Source organism: Phyllosticta capitalensis (genome assembly GCF_038381095.1).
Source record: "Phyllosticta capitalensis strain CBS 128856 chromosome Unknown BKA78scaffold_2, whole genome shotgun sequence".
NCBI classification, from domain to species: Eukaryota; Fungi; Ascomycota; class Dothideomycetes; order Botryosphaeriales; family Phyllostictaceae; genus Phyllosticta; species Phyllosticta capitalensis.
In genome coordinates, this window is record NW_027117440.1 from 2,812,866 (window position 1) to 2,831,035 (window position 18,170).

Here is an 18,170-nt window from a genome sequence, read left to right on the forward strand (position 1 = left end):
AGAGGGAAAAAAACCATAGCCTCCACTGCTCAGCTTCCAGAAGGCTCCTAGGAATACCCATCCGTACGCTTTCCGGGACTCCGCCATGTCCTATGTAAAATGCACGCAGTAGTAGAGCCGCAATAAATGGATATCTCGGCCTCTGCAGAGCAGTGCGGGGGAGCGCAGTAACCTTTGCCGTCCGGTTCAACTCAGATGCAGGTACGGAGAAGACTTGCATCACAGCAGTCGGAAAAAGTGGTCAACGGATAGATACGGGTACCGCACCTTCTTGCTGTCAACAGACACCATCAGCTGCGGGGAGGACCGCCGAGTGGAGCTGATCCTTGCCAGAGTACTCTATTTTTACATAGCTTTTGGCTCGTAAGCATCGCATGCCAAGCCGCATCCTCCCGCTCTGTGAACTCTACTCTTTCTTTCGGAAGTCGCTGCGCGCATCAATAGTCTCCACTGACAGCCTTGCAGTGACAACAGCGACAGCATGACACGCTTTCTCTGTCAATCTCATTTGGAGAATTCGAGCCGACACAGATGTAGCATGGCTGGTCTCGCTCTCAATCATCAGCGGAATCCCGCGATAGAGGGGAGTGACCGTTCCGCTGTAAATGGATGTCTCTTGTGTTCTCTGAATCGCACGATCAACCGGATGAAAGAGGGAAAACAACAAGCGATTTCATCCGTTGATTCTGCCATGTTGTTGTCACGACTGACTGGGACAACGAACCTTCAGGGGAAAGACGAGTGGTGGCGTTTTGCGCAAACAGCCCAATCGTCCATCTACCCATCCACATGTACAAGGTAACTAGAAACCTTTTTCCTCGTGCTCACGCCGGTCCTTTGGTCCACGCCCGGTCCGAGCATCCGCATCGCACCCGCAGTATACCATCTATAGTTCCTGGTGCCTTGTGTCTTGCTCCTGTTACTACCATCCCAGACGTATCTAGCTATATAAACTGTCTACGTGCTCCCTCAAACTAATCAGCTTCACCATTGCACATCGCCTCCTTCCACAAGACTTTTCCCAAATCAATCTCACACCTACATCTCGAAACTCATTCAAGATGCTTTTCTCTGCTCTCATCTTGGCCATTGCTGGCACAGTCTCTGCCATTCTTGAGCAGCCCACGGCCGAGGAAATCTGCAAAGACCCCAACAAGTGTCTCAAGATCGGCACATTCTACATCATCGAGCCGACAAAGCCAAAGAAGGGAGAGGACAACATTTCTCTTGACTTCAGCATTTATGACCCCAACCCGGATGTGCAATTCCAGGGTGCGGACCAATGCGACGTTGATTGGAAGTACGGAACAGACACATTCCCCAAGTCCCTCGTAAGTCTCCATTTGACGTGCGGCAAATATGAGCTTGATCTGACAGGATGACCAGACTGCTTGCAACCGGGCGGAATTCTCCTACTACATTGACGGCTTTGTGGCCATTGACAAGACCTTTTACATCGAGGCAACGCACACGTGAGTATCTCCACGGAATCCGTCAACTTCCACTTCGATTCTAATCATGAGGAACAGTGTCGCTGTGGGCGCCAACGTCGTCACCGTCTATGCCAGGGGTAAAGTTAGCCTCGACTACATCGAGTGTTTCGTTTCGATGTCGAGCTTTAAATCCTGCCAGATGAAGGACAAAACCGAAATCCTGCTGGTAAAGTACACGCCACCAGCAAAGCCCGCCATCTAGGGGCACTACTGCGCGAGTTCAGGAGAAAGATGCACCAAAAAAGATCACGAGCAAAGAGGCGTACAGAGCAAGGTTTAATGTATATTCCCGGCGGCGGGAGAGCACTCCTTTTGAAATGTTGGCCTGGTCAACATCGTTCTCGAGTGCTCAAGGAGTTTTCACGCGCACGAGGACAAGAGGCCGGTACCCAACAACCACAAGTCTTCAGGCCGGAGGTCAATACACGAACAGGATTCTGTTGATACTCCACATGTCGATACACGATACCCACATAGCCAGATACAGTTGGCATAGTCTATATGAAAGTCAGTTTTTCAATATTTGCATTCCATGCAAGTGCCTTGCCCTGTTGCGATGTTTGCCTCCCGAGATGGGAGGCCTGAGAGCGATAGATCCGCGCCGATAGGAACAGAGTTAGCTATGGCGTCCGCGGGACGACCGCCACAACAAACTTTTTTTACACTTCGCGAGTTGAAGAGAAAGAAGGCCTCGGGAACCGCCCACGGCTGTAAGCTTGACGTGGTCGGGTAGCAAAAATGGAGTCATGCTCGAAGAGGGCATTGAGAGAGAATAGCCGCCAACAGGTTTCCTACTCGAGTGAGGATCATTGGCAAAAGTCCATTTCGACCCGAGCCGGTGTGCCATGCTGCCATGATACGAAATACCCGGCGGCCGGATCCGAAAGGTCTCTAGCAAGGTGTGGCGGTGCTGTTGTTGTGCGAAGCTTATAGCCACAGAGAGCTTTGGCCCTCACAGCCCTCCAAGGTGAGTCAACGCGCGACATGCGGTTATGCAACACGAGTCGGGCATCAATCGTCCCTCCTGCTCCACCACTGTGGTCCATCTCTGTACCCTCAACCCTCGTTCCTGAAAGTTGGCTTGGGAAACCTTCTCGTCTCGCTCGCGTCAACGTCATCGTCGGCATATACGATCCCGTCGCGTTCGGCCTTGACTCGAAGCCGCCGGATCCTCATCACGTCCCACTCCAGGTGTCGCGTCAACCACCACGCCCACAAGCTCGCCAGCCAAGCGCCCGCCGTTGCCCCCGCGCAAACGGCGAACGGTGTCTTATATCCGTTATACGCAAACTTGCTCTGGAAGAGCTGCGGTGCGACAACACCTCCGACCTGTCCGATGCAATTCTGGAATGCCAATCCGAACGCCGCTCCAGTCGCGCCCTTTAGCGACGCGCTACGCCACGCCCAGAAGGGGATGAACCATGTCCCGTAGAAGGAAGTGCCAAGGGTGACTGCCACGTAGATGGCGACGCTATTCTTCAGCGCTGCCAGCAAAATGAAAAACACCAGCATGCCAGTACCAAGCAGGATGAGAAATGCCGGGCGAGGGACGTAGGCGCGCTTCAGGAACCAGCCGGCGAAGATGATGCCTAGAACGGAGCCGGCAGCCGGGGGTATGTTGAGCAGTTGGTTTCGCGGAAGGCTTGCAAAGCCCAGGTCCGTCGTGACCGTTGGAAGCATCCACTGCAGACCGTAGCCCGCGAAGTTTGTCAAAAATTGAGCCAGCATGAACGCGTAAGTGCGCTGATCCTTTAGAGCCGCAAACATTTCTTCCTTTCGAAACGCAGGGTCTGCGGTCTTTGGAGCATTCACCGACAGACGGGCCTCCAGATACTCTTGTTCTCGAGGAGTCAACCACTGATTGGACCGAGGCGACTTTGGGTAGTCGGGAAGTATTAAAAAGACGGCAAGTGCAAAGACGATAGTTGCCAGCCCTTCTAAAAGGTATACCCTATCAAGGATTAGCTATTGTCGTCTATGGGAATGTTTGGCCGCATGTGCCTGCTCCCTGGCTGTTCTGGACAAGGAACACTCCAGCTCTTTCGAGCCTCCCTCGAGCGACAGGGATGTGGAGTATTCAAGGTTCCGACTTACCATCTCCAAGCGCTTAAACCTCCGATGCCATTCATGTAGCTGATTCCGTAGGCGAGAAGGCTGCTCACAATGCCGCTTGTATTCTGGATACCAAACAACCACATTATCGGTTTCCCCATTTCGTCGCTCCGGTACCAGCTGCAAAGCTGTACGACCAAGCCGGGAAACATGCCCGCTTCCATCATTCCCAGGAAAAATCGGGCTGCGTAGTAACCCTCCTTGTTCCTGACGGCAGCGTGGCAGGCCAGCACAGTGCCCCAGGAGAGAATAATTCGGGTCTGCCAATTGCGAGGAGACACTTTCTTGAGCAACAGGTTACACGGAACCTCAAAGAGAATGTTGCCGATGAAATACAGCGACTGGACCCAGTTGTACTGGTCGGCGTTCATGTGCAATTCGTTCAAGACGTTTCTTGACTGGCCGACTTGAAGGACTTTGACGTTCGCAGCGTTGAGATAGTCAACCTGCTGCTTGTCAGCTCTGACCCATCTTTTGGAACCATGGCCGCTCACATTCTTGATGAGGTATATCATCCCTATGACGACGAGGAATCTCCGGTCAACCTTTCTCATAATCTGCTTGTCTTCCGATGCTGAGAAGCTTGCCAGAAAGCTTTTTTTGCCTTGCTCGCTGCCATCATGGAAAGTCTCTGAGACACTTTGAGAGCTACTCTCGACCTCGGTTCTTGGTTGCTTCGCGTCTGTCATGGCGGAGACAGAGGCCAATTGCTAACAAAACCACAGACTTGTTGAAGAATGGGTACGTCCAGTTGACCTTCAGCAGCCTGCACGACATCTTTTCTCTCTTGCGTCTTACCACCCATCTATGATGGCAGAATCTCGTCTGGGAAAGATCTTCCATGGCTACATCAATTCTCCACTGCGATGCAGCTCGTCCATCCAGCGTTGCTCTCTGCGTCACTACACAGTCAAAGCGGCACAGCGATAATGGGACACTTGACCGGAAAAGCACCATGACTACCGACGAGATGCAACAAGACGTTCTTCGCACGCAATGGCTTATCTAGGTCGGCGACCATTCAGATTCGCATTTTCAAGGTCCCCGGACATGGAGACCCCGCTCTTCCTGCGAGAGGACTTGCGCGCGGTTGGGTAACAATGGCGTGCTCGACGCTTCGGGACTGACTAAGCGGATGGTCAAACAACTCGGTAAAGCTTGAATGGTCGTCCTGGTGTTGGAGGATGTTCGAGGTAGTCCGTCGTGTCTATTTGAGTCTTGAACCCTCGTCTGAAAGGTCTTAAACTTGCAATCTTTGGCCCCATTTACCTCTGCTTACTCCTCCTCTAGACATGCCAGCTACTTCGAATGGTGTCAATGGACACGCGACCAATAGGGCAAATGGGCCCAAAAAAGTGCTCTTGAATGCCTTCGACATGTCCACGATTGGACATCTTTCGCCAGGCCAGTGGAAGAATCCACAAGACCAATCCGCGAACAAGCGCAGTCTAACGTATTGGATTGAACTGGCTCAGCTGCTTGAGAAGGGAGGCATCAATGCTCTCTTTCTTGCAGACACTTATGGCGGATATGATACGTACGAGGGCTCCTTGGATAACTGCATCAGAAGGGCTGCTCAGTGGCCGGTCACCGACCCAACGATTGTTAGTGGCATTCATTCATGGCATGTTGTCAATCAAGAGCTTGGAACGAAAGGGGTCATACGGCTTTCTTAATGCTTTCAAAGGATTTTTAAGGAGACTCGACTGATGATGAAACAAGCCAATATCTGCCATGGCCGCGGTCACGAAGAATCTGACTTTTGCCATCACCGCTTCAACGACTTTTGAACCTCCGTTCCTTCTTGCAAAACGCTTCTCAACCCTCGACCACATGACAAAAGGCAGGATCGGATGGAATATCGTAATTTGTCCGCCATCCTGGCAGCAGAAGACTCTCTAATACACGAAACAGGTAACTAGCTGGAAGAAGGCGGCGTTCAAAGCCATCGGGCTGAGCTCGCCAGTCGAACATGATGAGCGCTACGCCCAGGCAGACGAATACTTGCGCGTGCTGTACAAGCTGTGGGAAGGCTCCTGGGCCCCCGACGCCATCATCAACGACGCCAAAAACGATGCGTACTTCGACCCAGACCGCATCCGCGAGATCCACCATCACGGCCAATTCTTCAACATTGACTCCCGCCACATCGTCGACCCATCGCCACAGCGTACGCCTCTCCTCTTCCAAGCGGGCACTTCTTCTGCTGGCTCAGCTTTTGCTGCGACGCACGCCGAAGCCGTCTTCGTCACAGCGCACAGTCCGTCAGTCCTGAAGCCCAAAATTGCGCATATCCGGCAGCTTGCGGCGCAAAACGGGCGCGACCCACAGTCCATCAAGTTCTTCTCAACCTTCACGCCAATCCTAGGTCGCACCGACGAGGAAGCTGAGGCCAAACTCGTCGAGCTGCAAAAGCACGCCAGCACCATCGGCGGCCTGGTGCTGGCGTCGGGCTGGACGGGCATCGATTTCAGTGCCGTGCCGCTCGACGAAGACCTGAATGCTTCTCACAGCAAGGAGCTGCACAAGGTGACGAGCACGCTGTCCGCCTTTACGACGACATCGCGCGAAGTCCCGCGATGGACTGCCCGCGTCGTTGCGGACAAGGCGGCTATTGGCGGTCTGGGTCCGGTGGCTGTCGGTTCTCCTCAGACCGTCGCCGACGAGATTGAGCGCTGGGTGCGCGAGTCCGACGTCGATGGCTTCAATGTCGCATATGTCGACACGCCTGGCACGTTTGTCGATGTTGTCGAGTTGCTCGTGCCCGAGCTGCGGCGCAGGGGCATCTATGGCGGTCAGGTCCCTGAGGGCGAAGAAGGCATCTGGACGGCGAGGGAGAAGGTGTATGGGAAAGGGCAGAGTGGCGTGAGAGATGATCACACTGCTGCAAGGTATCGGTATGATGTGTATGAGGAAGAGCCGCCGTATGTTTCACCAGAGAAACCGAGGGCAGAAAAGGTGGATGGTTGGAAGAGTGAGGCGACGCTCCCCTTGACGCCGCAAAAGCCCGTGGCATACGATTTGAGGAGGCAACAGGAGCTGGTGTAGTGCCTCCCATGGTACATCAAGTCTTGAGTTCTTCACCGTGTGGCAGCTTGATTCCTCCTGTGCACACTTCCTTCGCTGAACACAATTACCCCTTTCCGCTCCAAGTTTGAATGACTTGGGACTTACATCTACATGTAGTTCTGGCACTGTCTTGAAGGCCTCTCTATTCACGTCTTTTTTACCAAGTTATCTGCAGAAGCCCATTACAGCCGCACAACCAGTCTTTTGCCCGGCACCTCGTTCTTCCTCATGCGATCTAAGGCACCGTTGACGCTCCGCAGACCACCCTCAACCACCTCGACCTCAGGCGTCACCAGTTTTCCTTCTCTCAGCAAACTCGCCAACCAATCCATGGTTTGCAGCCCCACCGCCTCAACCTCATGAAACACCTTGATAGGAACGGTATGCACGAAGACGCCCTCCCTCACGTTCTTCGGAGCCCCTGACAAACCCACCAAATGTACTCTTTCACCACCCTCGCTCGTCAACGCCTCCGCCAGTTTTCCCGCCGTCTCTTTACTCACAGTGTCCACCGCCAGCCGCAGCCGGCCGCCTGCGACGCCCCTCAGCACATCGACGGCCCTCTCCTCGTCCCAGCAATCGATCATGAGATCCGGCGCCGCGAGACCGCCTCCTCGCTGGCTAACCCGTCCACCATGCTTCTTCGCGTCGCCGACCAGCGCGACCCACAGGCCCGCAGCCTTCGCCAGCTGCGTCAGCATTAGCGCCGTCGTGGTACCGCCGCCCCAGATGGCGATCCAGTCCCCAGGGCGCGCGCGCTCGGCCTCGCTGATGCCGTGGAGGCACTCGGCGCGCACGTCGGTTGGTATGGAAGATGCGGGCGTGCCGGAGCGCAGGAGATGCAGGAAGTCGAAGCCGCTGGCGCCGCTGGAAGAGAAGTCGACCCCGAGGCATACACCCAGTGCTAGAACAGCGGCAGTAAATGCCACGCCGAGCGAGGCATGCGAGGGGTCCACAAGACCGCTCTGGCCGGATAAGGGCAGCGAACAGACGGTATGCGCAGCAGAAACAGCGTAATGCTGATACGCCGACTTTCTTACATCGCGATAGTCGGTCGAGACGGCAAGCACAGTACTCCCTATAGGGCGAGAGGGCGCGCTCGACCGCACGACGGTGCCCAGGAAATCGCGGCCAGATATGTAGGGCAGCGTCGGGATGCCCCAGCCGAAATCGCTGCTCTTCCAGTCGATGGGGTTGAGACCGATGTATTCGATTTTGATGAGGAGCTCGTTCTTCTCGCTGCGTATTTCCGGGACAGGGTGTTTGGGTGTCAGGGCGTAGCGCGTTTTGGGTTGGTAGAGGAGGAGGACTGTTTGCAGTTCTGGCACGTCGTCTGCTGCCGTGTTTGACGATGGCGCGTGCGGTGTTTTGGTGCCGTTGCTGATTGAGAGAGGCAGCTCGGTTGTTTGCGAGATGACGTTGGCTTTCAGGTCGGCGATGCTGAGGCCGCGTCTGAGGTCCTCAAATGCACCGCGGGTTGGCTGTTGGATTTCGGGTTGGCTGATCATGGTGATAGTCGTTGGATTTGCGAGCGAAGGGGAGAAAGCACTTCAGAGAACACGACAAGCCAACGACGCAAGCCAAACACCAAAAAGACGAAGAGATTGAATTGAAAAGCGCGGGTAGCGATAGAGTTGAAAAGAAAAAGAGCAGCAGTAGCATGGATATCTCTATTTACCTAGCAGCCCCACGATACGGGCTTTGAGCGGACCAACAGAGGGCCGAGAAAGGCGAATGGCGTGCGTTCATGGTTTCTTGTATGCGGCAAGGCGGTTGACGAGTCGCCGGGCGAGGAACCAATTGTGACGGTAATGATGAGTCGGTCGACGCGGTTGGGAGATGCATGCTCCGAATGGCCTCAGCCGCGCCGGGTATCACGTCATTGCCATGTTTCCCGCCAACCCCACCTCCCGCTTTGATAACGTTTGGTGTCGACTTTGCCATTCTTGTACGTTTCTCCTTGTTGCTAACAGGTGGATGAGATATTCCCAAGTCCAAATACACGCCGTTGATCACTCCTGGAGCCCACGCAACTCCATGCAGCCCTCAAAGCTATGTCATATCCTCATGTCCATACATGCATCAATGATCACTCCGGGAGCACACACAACTACAAGCAGCTTTCAGAGCCATGTCACATCCTCATGTCCAAACACGCGTCGCTGATTACTCCTGGAGTCCACGCACGTACAAGCCGCCCGGAATATCTTCAAGTTCAAAACAGGATCTTTGATCACTCCCGAGGCACAAGCATCATAAGCCGCCCCGAATATCTCCAAGCCCAAAAAAGGATCTTTAATATCTTTTGATCACTCCCATGGCACATGCATCTATAAGCTACCTTTACAGCCATGTGATCCTCTTCAAGTCGGAACACGGATCATTGATCACTCCCAGGGCACACGCATTTGATGGCTGGCTGATTGTTTTAGTGACTACTGAAAGCTAGGAAAGTAAGAGGCCGTGAGGAATAAGCAAAGGAAAAAGAGAAAAGCAAAGAACCATCAATCCGCAACTCGGACGCCTGACCACCGAAAGCAAGAAATCAAAAGGCCGTAATCCGAACTCGAACTCCGTAGGCACCCGATTGAAGACTTTTCCCGTCCGTGAAAAAACGCCTCTCATGCTTGTGTAAAAAGGGAAAAGCAGAAGAGGCAACAGAAAAGCAAAGAGTCCTCGTCGATCATGCAAAGCCTCCCAAGCTTGTGTGGAGAGGCAACAGAAAAGCAAAGAGTCCTCGTCGATCATGCAAAGCCTCCTAAGCTTGAGTGAGTGGAGAGGCAGGAAGAGAAAATGAAAAGAGAAGAGAGAAACCGTGAAGGGCAGCCAGCCATGGTGCAAAAGTACAAAAAGCAAGAGCAAAACTCCGTCGAGTCAATCCGGCGTCAAACGAGACACCAACCGGGACCCAAGCTCAATCATGCTCCAATGTGCGACCAAAAGGTCAAGAGTTTCGTTCGAGGCTCACACCTAGTCGGCCCAACGGGACTTGCCCATCGAACGAGCAATCGCGATGGCGTTGGCATCACCAGGACGGACGGGGAGGTTGCCACGGATCAGGATCGCGGGCTCCGAGGAAGGGCGTTGGGTGCTGCCGGCGATGGCACTGTTGCTGGGGCCAGCGTTGGTGCTGGATTCGCCCTGGGAGGTGTCGTTGGCGGTGTTGACCTCGCCGTTGTTGGAGCTGTCGGTAGTGTCGATCTCGCCCTCCTCGAGTTGATCACCGGCAGGCGTGGAGATTCCAAGACCGGAAACACCTTCCTCAGCGGGCATGGCCGCGATGTCAGCCTGGTCCTGGGTACCGTCGGTCTGATTGGCGTCAGGCGAAGCAGCGGCAGCGGGGGAAGAGCTGTCGTTGCCAGAGGTGTCCTCCTCGCTCTTCTTGATGTCGTGGAGAGCAAAGCCCTCCTGGGCGGCATAGGTCTGTGAAGTGTGGTACTCATTTCGGCCAATGTTGCCGCGGTCGTCGGGCGTTGGCTCTAGAAAGTCCTCAGAGGCAGCGATGGACGAAGAAGAGCAGCTTGAAGGGGAGTCCGGCTCAATGCAGAGCTTGGGCAGCGTGCCATCCTTCTTGAACGAAATGATGACCATGCGCCAAAGCGGGTCGGAGGTAGCTTTCTTCGTGTTGAACGCATGCCAGGCCTGGATGGCGGCGCCGACATTGCAGAACTGGATTTCGACATTGCGGGATGTCGCGTCGGTGTAAAACTTTGGGGGACCGAGGATAAGTTCGAGAGCATTTTCGAAGACCTCGAACAACTGCTCGCGGAGCTCGTCGCCTTGGTAGAAGCTCACAGGGACAGCTTCAAGCACCATGATTCGGCTGGCTCGGAGCTCGAGATCGTAGATCACGGCTTGCACCTTGCGTGGAACCGGTGTAGTCTTCTCGTTCTCGTGCGTAATGAGACCGTGCAACATCCTGGTGCTGTGGCTACGCCTGGCCGTGCTCGTGAAAGTTTCGGCGTCAGCGGTGCTCAGAAAAGTAAGGGAGACGTCATCGCGGTGGTCGACGGGCGAGGGACGGCGAGTGATTTTCAGGATGTAGTGACCCAGAGGAAGCTGCGCGAGCAGCGCCTCAGTCGGCAGGTCCTCTTGAATTGAGCGAATCTTGACGCTCCGGCGGTTGAACTTTGGATGTTCCCAAAGACGCATATGGTCGACGACGTGCATTTCCTGTCCGAGCAGGCCACCATCGTAGAGGCCTTCATCCCAGGCTGGGGGAGCGGGAAAGGAATCGAGGTCCTTGTAAGTTACGCGGCGAAGACGGCGCTGAGGAGGAGCAGGGTTCTAATTAGCAAGAGTGGTTAGCAATGACCCAAATCAGGGGTGGATATGACGTACCGACTGGACCGGGGGAGCAGAGCCCTTGAAGTAGTCCTTGACGAACGTCTTCGCGCGATCGAAGCGGCCGGGGCGAGTTCCCTGACCACGACTCTGGACCGGGGTAGGGCGATTCCACTCGGCAGTCGGGGCTGGATACTTAGGTTCAGGAGCTGGGGGTCCGGTAGGCTTGGGAGGGTCGTATGGCGCAGGGTTCGGGAACCGTGGCAAGGGTCTGTAGTGGCCCTCTGGTCCAGAGTACCTGAAGTCATTCAAGTCCTTCTTCACGTTGTTGGTGCGTTGATCGAAATCAAGACCGAAGTTCACCTTCTCCTCAACCTGGACCTCGGGGGGCTCCTGTCGAATATGTTTAGCAACAGTCCTTAGGTTGTGGGTACATCAGTCCTTCAGGGGGTGCTTACGTTGACCGCCTCCTCCAACGTCTGAAGGCGGGCCATGACATCAACGTTGACTTGCTCAAGATTGGCGATCCTGGTCGAGTGGGTCTCGCGATCACCACATTTCTGGGGGGTCATGCCAATGTCGCGCAAGAAATTGATCTGCTCCTCCCGGTCCTCAAAGCGGCTGACGGCGTCAAGGAGGGCGTCGATTTGATCGCGGGAAAGCTCCAAGCCTCCGCGGAGGACACCGAGGTGGGGACCGAAGACTGCATGGAAGTGCTTCAAAAGAGGGTCCCATTCAGGCGTGTAATACGTCTCATCCATCTTGAAGTGTTGAAGGGGAGAGTGCTGAAGAAAAGGAAATGGGGACTGTTAAAAGGCGCCAGATGGTCAGCATGGTCTGAAACTTGTTGTTCATATTTTTTCAATGAAGTAGAACAAACATACCTTGAGCGTCTTGAAATAATGCTGTTGGGTGGACCGTGAGGTGAGCAAGCTGGGATGAAGGTCGTCGGGTAGGTGTAAGGTCGGAGGTTGAGAGGGATGGTAGGCGGCGGTTTTGAACGTGGAGGCTCCCACTGCGAGCGAAGACGTGACCCAAGATTCGCTCAAGCTGCGCTTGCGCTTCTGGTTCGCACTGTGGTTCGCACAGATTCGCTTTGAGGCTGCTGGCACAAAGTCGTGAAGGGAAATCTGGGATGGGGTTCCGGAAGGCACCGTGGCCGGGCGGTTCGCGCTCAGTGCTCAACCTCAGCGGGTAGGTGTGGACTTCACCCAAACCGCGAAACTTGTTTGACCAAAGCCCAACCAAGCACGGGAAGGTGATCTTGGAGGCGTAGGCAAGCGGATGCGACTGAAGAGGCGCAGTGATCTGGGACGTGAAGGTGGAGATAATGTAGTATCAGCACCTAGGCCGTCAATGCGATGAGCGGATGCTTCGATGAGTCCCAAAGAATGCTTGATCGAAGCCCAACCAAGTATGAGAAGTGAACTTGGAGGCCCAGACAAGTGGAGGAGACTGTAGAAATGCGGTAGTATGGATGTGGAGGTCTAAGCTTGAGTGAAAGCAACACCGTGGACCAAAGCTGAACCAAGTAAGAAGAAGTCTTGGAGGCGTAGGCGGGTGGAGGTGGATGAAAAGGTTTGGTGGTCAGGACGTGGAGGAGGGCCTTAAGTAGTAAAGACACCTTGACCGCGCAACTGATGAATGGGTGCTGTGCCGAAAGCCCAAACAAGCAATGGAAAGTCTTGAAGGCGTAGGCAAGTTGAGGTGGAAAGAAAGGTCTGGATCGGGACGTGGAAGTGGGCCTTAAGTAAGAGGAACACCTGGACCGCCGCAAGTGATGAATGGCAAAGTCTAATCAAGTAAGAGAAAATCTCGACGGCGGGGCCTAGCGGAAGTGGTTGAAGAAATCCAGTGATCTGGACGTGAATACGGAGCTTATGTAGCATCAACACCAAGGCAGCCACGCGTGATGCGCAGTTGCTATGATCTGGGAGCCCAAGTGACTGCAGCAGGGACGGATACTCGTTGGAGCAGGAGCACGTGGGAGAGCGCGTGAGATGTTGGGTTGCTACGAGGGCACATGTCGGCCTGCTCGTGATCTGGCTTCTGCCCGGAGCCACGAGAGTCTTTCTCCAACCGCAAGGCCCATTTTCATGGGTGCTTGGGGAGATCATGGGACCTTGAGCAAAAGGTTCTGCTTCCGATGATGTGGCGGAGAGGGGGAAGAATGATTGATACTGCTTGACATCATCAAAGCTTTGTGACGGCGAGCATACGCTGCAGGAAAACTGGACATCTATGGGATCTAGACATCCATCAAGCGGAAGAATGATGGAGAAGCAAGGTCGAGGAATTGATCTATACTGGCGATCTGCGGCGGAGGAACAGCGTCGGATCATACAAGTAAAGCTCGAGCGGCAGCAAAAAACAGGTACAGATGTGATGAACAGCGTCTGCATGTGCATTAGCATTATCGTTGGACGATGAAGAGGAGAATTTAAATATCATAACACTCAACAAGCTCACTCAATTCACCAAACGTACGACTCCCCCTGAATGTGAAATTTCTTCATTGCACGCCAACATCTGATAGACAAATAGCTACGCTGCAACGTTCGACATGATCGGGTATCTTTACAAGGCATATACATGGCAACGGAGAGAGGTAGGAGGTCTGGAGATGAGCTCAAAGCACAACAGTCAGCAGGCCAACTCACCACGGGCTGCCAAAACTCCAATGCTCCAACGTTCACGGCCTTGGATGCTTTGCCCTAGCCGAAGAACTCGTCTCCCACGAATCCTTCCCAAGCTCTGCTCCCTCCCTCCCATACCTTGTCAAGCACCCGCCTTGCTCGACCCACTTGCCCCAAGCCTATTTTCTCCATGGCCAGCATGCGCTCCCGAAGTGCTCTTCTCTCTTCCTCCCCCTCAATTTCCACACCAACGCTGAAAATCGGAAAAAGAAGACAAGCTTCAGCCGTGCTGCCCCTGCGCACTTTTCTCAGTACTGCGAGCGTCTGCTCAACAGCATGGCGGACTTCCTGGTGTGCGGAAGGGCACCCGAGGACGCGCCTGAGGAGATGCAACATCCCTGCCCAGTGGAATGCCGAATTGGTGGCTTGAATTTCTTCGAGATCCCAGGCATCTGCCTTTCTTGCTGACACGCTGGCGGCGGCAGGATTCATGTTTGACCTAGAGTCCCCGTGTGTGCATGCTTTGTAGACGACCTTCTCGCACCCGTCGCGAAGCTCTGCTCGCAAGTTCTCGGCGGCAGCAATAATGTTGGCAGGCGGTTGCCACTCAGAGCGAACATCGCCGTTTGGATCAATGCGTTGATGCTCACACTGTTTTGCAAGCTCGGCAATCCGGGCCAGCGTGCCGACGAAACGGTTGGTGAAGCCAAGCAGACAATCGATCTGGTCGTCAGAATTCAAGCTGCTGAAGTGGACATTGTTGGGACTGAGAGCTAGGTAGTCTGCACCCAGGGGGCTGTCGTTCTTGCTGCCAGATAGGCTGCCCAGCACATCGAGGTAGGCAAACCAGCGCGAAAGAAAATATGCACTTTCGTCGCCGCCACGATGAAGCGATTGCAGCCCACCGCGGGCGATGATCAACTGACGAGCAGTTCCAAGGTGACTCTTCCATGGAATAGGCACTTCAAAGGCGTTTGGCGATACAATTTCCAAGCTCGCGAGCATGATGGCGGTGGTAAGGATGGAGTCAGACACGGGCTCGGGACTCTCCAAAGCCATTCGCAGCTTCGGAAAGACATCCTGCATCCAAACCGCGATGCGATTTGAGGGTTCTGAATGGCAGAGGAGGCGAGCGCGATGAGAGGCAGAAAATGCAAGGAGCAAGCTGAGGAGATCCTTGTCACGGACAGCCATCTTGGGCAAGATACAGCGAAACGGATTCCTCTCGCAGTCGTGCGGGACAAGTAGACGTGCGGTGTGGTTCAAAAAGTGATGAAAGTAGAGCAGATTCATCGGACTTTCCAGCAGCAGGGGAGGAAGCGGCTCTAGCTCCTTTGGGATTCTTATCCGGACTGGTTTTTCGTAATAGCCATTTGCCTCAAAAGCGGTGCTCTCACCAGGAGCGGCTTCATCGGAGCTCTCGGGGTGAGCTGGTGGGCTGAACGAAATGATTGCTTCGGTGTCCTTGTTGTTTGGAATGTCCAGATCCGGCTGGCCAATGTCAAATCCATAATTTATGTACGCGTTTTTGGATCCAGGGTCTAGTCCGTTGGTACGTGTCGGACTACTGTTCGTAAGCAGATAGTTGACAGAAAGGCGCCGCGAGTCGCTCGATGGCTGCAGAGACGGCAGATGCATTGGAGCAGACCTCGCAGTGCTTTCCTCCGAGGCCACCGACGAGCCAGGTGTAAGGGGGAGTGACATGAAGGGGCTGTAAGGAGTCATGGGGGGTAGAGTGAACGGCGATGGGACGTCTTGCGGCGCGTGGGTTGCTGCTGAGGCATCTACAGAACTATCGTGCCTGGCAATACCAGGGAGGGTCTGTACAGGCGACTCCCCAAAAGGGCTTAGCCTCAGTCTCTTCGTCCGATGCTCGGGAGAGGCCATGGTGGAGTTGCTGCTCAAATTTGCCCGCAAAGGAGGCAGCATCGGAGACGCGGCGTCTGGTCGAGAAGCATGGGGATTGGACCAGCTGCGCGGTGAAGGGTAATCGAAGCCGTAGTGGTCCTGAGCAACGTGAATCCTCGGATCCATTGGGATGGCAATCGGTCTGGTGCCTTCGGCCATGGGCGGTGCGGTATCTCGCTGCGTGTCATACTGAGTCGATATCTGATGGGGCATTCGGGCTTGAATGCCGGGCTGGTCCAGTCTTTGAACAGCTTCATTTTCCGAGGATTGAGAAAGGTAAGACTGTGTGCTCGAGTCGGATCGGCGGTGTGGCTGAGGTGGTGGTGGAGGTTGTTGGGTAAAATGGTCGACCGAGGGAAAAGGAAGAGAGGTGGTACTTGAAGGCGGAGAGAAGCGAAAAGCCATGCTAAAGTCGTCATCCTGCCTCTTTGTGCGACCACCCCAGTTCAGACGAATGGAATAGTCGCACACCTCGCCGCTGCGCTCGCAGTTGAGACATGTCGGTTTTTCCTCTCCACTACAGCGGGATCAGCGTGATGGGCTTTGGTGAACAAGATTGTATACCATTTGACCTTGCGCCCTTTACATGGCCTATTTGGGTAATCAGTATTGCGTCCAGTGGACGAATCGAGTGCGCAACTTACCAACAGCCATTCCTACTCCGCCTTTTTGGTTCAGGAGCGCCAGCCTTCTTGGGGCGGGGCATGTCGATGTGAGTGATTGGATGTTGGTGATGGGGTCAAGCAGCATGGGGTGTATGTGGTCAGCCGGCTGGACAGAGAAGAACAGAAGAGTGAAAGAGGAAAGGAAGGACTGGAGAACATGGCTCGCGAAAAGGCAGCGGTGGGGAAGTGATGGGCGGCATGGATGAGGGTGGGACGGCGGTAAGATAGCAGCCAAAAGACGGAGCTTGGCGCGGGTTCAGCAGATAAGAGACGAGACTAGACGCGGCCAACGAGTAATCGTTGTGGGGAACTTTGAGAGACGACAGGGCTGAGCAGATGGACCCTTCGTGTCGCGAGAATTCATCAGGAACAGGAATAGGAGCCCGACCAGTTTCGCCATGTCCAACTTCACCACCATGTCTCGTACATGCATCTGCACTTGTCGCGGGGAATGCCCCAGGCTTCAACATTCACCCGCAGACCTGCTTCGCTTCCGCTTCTTCCACCCACATGCCGCATGATGGCCCCCGTCCACATATCCTGGTCTCCGCAGCCCGTCTGCTCGCTCAACGTCATTATCCGCTCTTCCGCTTCCGCCTCATTCCTGCATCAACACCACAATTTTTTCCCTACTCCGTCCGCTATTCCTGCATCTCGTTTGCATCTCGTCGCAGCTATGGCGCGCTCACCAAGCGACCCTCTCATCACCCAGGGCACCAAACTCGCCTCCAAACATCCTCTGCAGCGTCTTCCCAGTCCCTCTCGCGGTGTCTCGGCCCTCGTCCATGTAAGCCATGTCTCTGTCGCAGAGTCCATCGCATCTTCTCTAACCCCATCTGCCAGGCCGTCGGTCTAGTGAGCTTCTTTTACTCGTTCCGCTAGTGCGTCGTCCCGCTCCATCGCCCGTTGAAATCGCTCGCCCGAAACGCTGGGTTCCGACGGATTCCAGTTCCACACAACCGCCGTGCTGATGTGCGTCTCAGTCTGATTGTGACACCGAACCCCCTCGGCGAGCTTTGGGGATGGCACTTTCAGCATCTCACCATACTCACCCTCTCCATAACCGTCATGGGATTTGTTTGCGGAATCTTGGCCGATTTGACCTTGTCTGCCCGCCTGTTTTACCTCAAAAACGTGCTCGCCGTCGTAGCCGCGCCTTTGGAGTTTTGCGTCACAGTCCTATACTGGGGAATCAGAGCTGTACGTCTGGGGGATTGATATGGCACAACGGCCCCCATTCCACCTCTTTCCGAGGGTGCCGCATTGGAGCGACTCCCCTGCATCCACGGACCCTTTACCCGCTTCCCGCTTTGGACAACCTTTTTCCCTGCTATACCGCATGACACCAGGTCCTTAGCTGCCAACAACAAACGCCACACCAACGACCACTGCAACACCACAAGAAGCCACTCCAACTGACCAATCCTCGCAGATTGATCCCAAGCTCTTGCTCCACCCCGATTCGCCCATGCCTCCTCCTCTCGTCGACCACTCGTTCCACACCTTCCCTACGGCGCTCTGCCTCATCGACCTGCTTCTCCTCTCTCCTCCTTGGACTCTTACCTTTATTCCCTCTCTTGGACTTGCCGGCTTGATTGCCACTGCCTATTGGTTTTGGGTAGAGACCTGCGCTGCCCACAACAACGGCCAATACGCATATCCCTTGTTCGGGCTTCTTGACACTTGGGGTCGGGTGCAGGTATTCGCCGGTGCCTCTGTGATCTTTAGCGTCGCCGTGGTCATATTGGGCACGCTTCAGGCCCTGGCCAACGGAAGCCCGAAGGACATCACAAATGTACCAAAAGGCGAGAACGAAAGGCCAGGACACATCAAAGGCGAGTAACTGTCAAAATTGTAGGAGTATGTTTTGGAGAGACATGTAGGATGTTGGGAATTGACTTGGATAATGACCAAAGAGATTGGTGACTAAGCCGGTTTCATGGTGGATCAGGGGTAGATAAGGAGGCGATTCGGATGATGTCGCTGTACTACTTTACAGGCGA

General features: G+C 54.6%; 8 protein-coding genes across 8 annotated transcripts; 4 read left to right on the forward strand and 4 right to left on the reverse strand.

Moving 5' to 3' along the window:
- The first annotated feature begins 676 nt into the window (after nt 1-676).
- Nucleotides 677-1,015, forward strand: BKA78DRAFT_85397 (uncharacterized protein). Its single transcript, XM_066893861.1, has one exon. It carries the CDS (start codon nt 790-792, stop codon nt 976-978), a length of 189 nt encoding a protein of 62 aa, XP_066748249.1. The 5' UTR covers nt 677-789; the 3' UTR covers nt 979-1,015.
- BKA78DRAFT_85376 (uncharacterized protein) lies at nt 707-1,759 on the forward strand. The gene is made up of 3 exons (XM_066893860.1): nt 707-1,331; nt 1,387-1,472; nt 1,530-1,759. The coding sequence occupies exons 1-3, from the start codon at nt 1,062-1,064 to the stop codon at nt 1,693-1,695; spliced, it is 522 nt and encodes a 173-aa protein (XP_066748250.1). The 5' UTR covers nt 707-1,061; the 3' UTR covers nt 1,696-1,759.
- A 790-nt stretch (nt 1,760-2,549) lies between these two features.
- BKA78DRAFT_350259 (MFS transporter) lies at nt 2,550-4,294 on the reverse strand (the record flags this gene model as incomplete). Its single annotated transcript, XM_066890959.1, has 3 exons — nt 2,550-3,444; nt 3,588-4,051; nt 4,100-4,294. 3 exons carry the CDS (start codon nt 4,292-4,294, stop codon nt 2,550-2,552), a joined length of 1,554 nt encoding a protein of 517 aa, XP_066748251.1.
- Nucleotides 4,295-4,423: 129 nt separating this feature from the next.
- On the forward strand, nt 4,424-6,882 carry BKA78DRAFT_85415 (nitrilotriacetate monooxygenase component A). Its single transcript, XM_066893862.1, has 4 exons — nt 4,424-4,842; nt 4,896-5,209; nt 5,328-5,468; nt 5,520-6,882. Exons 2-4 carry the CDS (start codon nt 4,898-4,900, stop codon nt 6,651-6,653), a joined length of 1,587 nt encoding a protein of 528 aa, XP_066748252.1. The 5' UTR covers nt 4,424-4,842; nt 4,896-4,897; the 3' UTR covers nt 6,654-6,882.
- On the reverse strand, nt 6,866-8,005 carry BKA78DRAFT_231237 (uncharacterized protein; the record flags this gene model as incomplete). The annotated part of the gene is made up of 1 exon (XM_066883772.1): nt 6,866-8,005. A coding segment is annotated over one exon (1,140 nt), but the record flags the coding sequence as incomplete, so codon positions are not given.
- Nucleotides 8,006-9,372: 1,367 nt separating this feature from the next.
- BKA78DRAFT_341343 (uncharacterized protein) lies at nt 9,373-11,719 on the reverse strand (the record flags this gene model as incomplete). Its single annotated transcript, XM_066890349.1, has 3 exons — nt 9,373-10,961; nt 11,016-11,351; nt 11,417-11,719. 3 exons carry the CDS (start codon nt 11,717-11,719, stop codon nt 9,645-9,647), a joined length of 1,956 nt encoding a protein of 651 aa, XP_066748254.1. The 3' UTR covers nt 9,373-9,644.
- A 1,953-nt stretch (nt 11,720-13,672) lies between these two features.
- Nucleotides 13,673-16,208, reverse strand: BKA78DRAFT_330099 (fungal-specific transcription factor domain-containing protein; the record flags this gene model as incomplete). The annotated part of the gene is made up of 3 exons (XM_066889731.1): nt 13,673-16,019; nt 16,067-16,093; nt 16,147-16,208. 3 exons carry the CDS (start codon nt 16,206-16,208, stop codon nt 13,673-13,675), a joined length of 2,436 nt encoding a protein of 811 aa, XP_066748255.1.
- Nucleotides 16,209-16,843: 635 nt separating this feature from the next.
- BKA78DRAFT_350263 (FAR-17a/AIG1-like protein-domain-containing protein) lies at nt 16,844-18,010 on the forward strand (the record flags this gene model as incomplete). Its single annotated transcript, XM_066890960.1, has 4 exons — nt 16,844-16,954; nt 17,011-17,048; nt 17,151-17,367; nt 17,600-18,010. The coding sequence occupies 4 exons, from the start codon at nt 16,844-16,846 to the stop codon at nt 18,008-18,010; spliced, it is 777 nt and encodes a 258-aa protein (XP_066748256.1).
- Nucleotides 18,011-18,170: the final 160 nt, after the last annotated feature.

Coding starts and splice junctions, on each gene's coding strand:
- BKA78DRAFT_85397 (XM_066893861.1), top strand. CDS start 790: ATGTACAAGGTAACTAGAAACCTTTTTCCTCGTGCTCACGCCGGTCCT.
- BKA78DRAFT_85376 (XM_066893860.1), top strand. CDS start 1,062: ATGCTTTTCTCTGCTCTCATCTTGGCCATTGCTGGCACAGTCTCTGCC. Junction 1,332..1,386: donor ACACATTCCCCAAGTCCCTC/GTAAGTCTCCAT, acceptor CAGGATGACCAG/ACTGCTTGCAACCGGGCGGA. Junction 1,473..1,529: donor TACATCGAGGCAACGCACAC/GTGAGTATCTCC, acceptor CATGAGGAACAG/TGTCGCTGTGGGCGCCAACG.
- BKA78DRAFT_85415 (XM_066893862.1), top strand. CDS start 4,898: ATGCCAGCTACTTCGAATGGTGTCAATGGACACGCGACCAATAGGGCA. Junction 5,210..5,327: donor CGGTCACCGACCCAACGATT/GTTAGTGGCATT, acceptor TGATGAAACAAG/CCAATATCTGCCATGGCCGC. Junction 5,469..5,519: donor GCAGGATCGGATGGAATATC/GTAATTTGTCCG, acceptor TACACGAAACAG/GTAACTAGCTGGAAGAAGGC.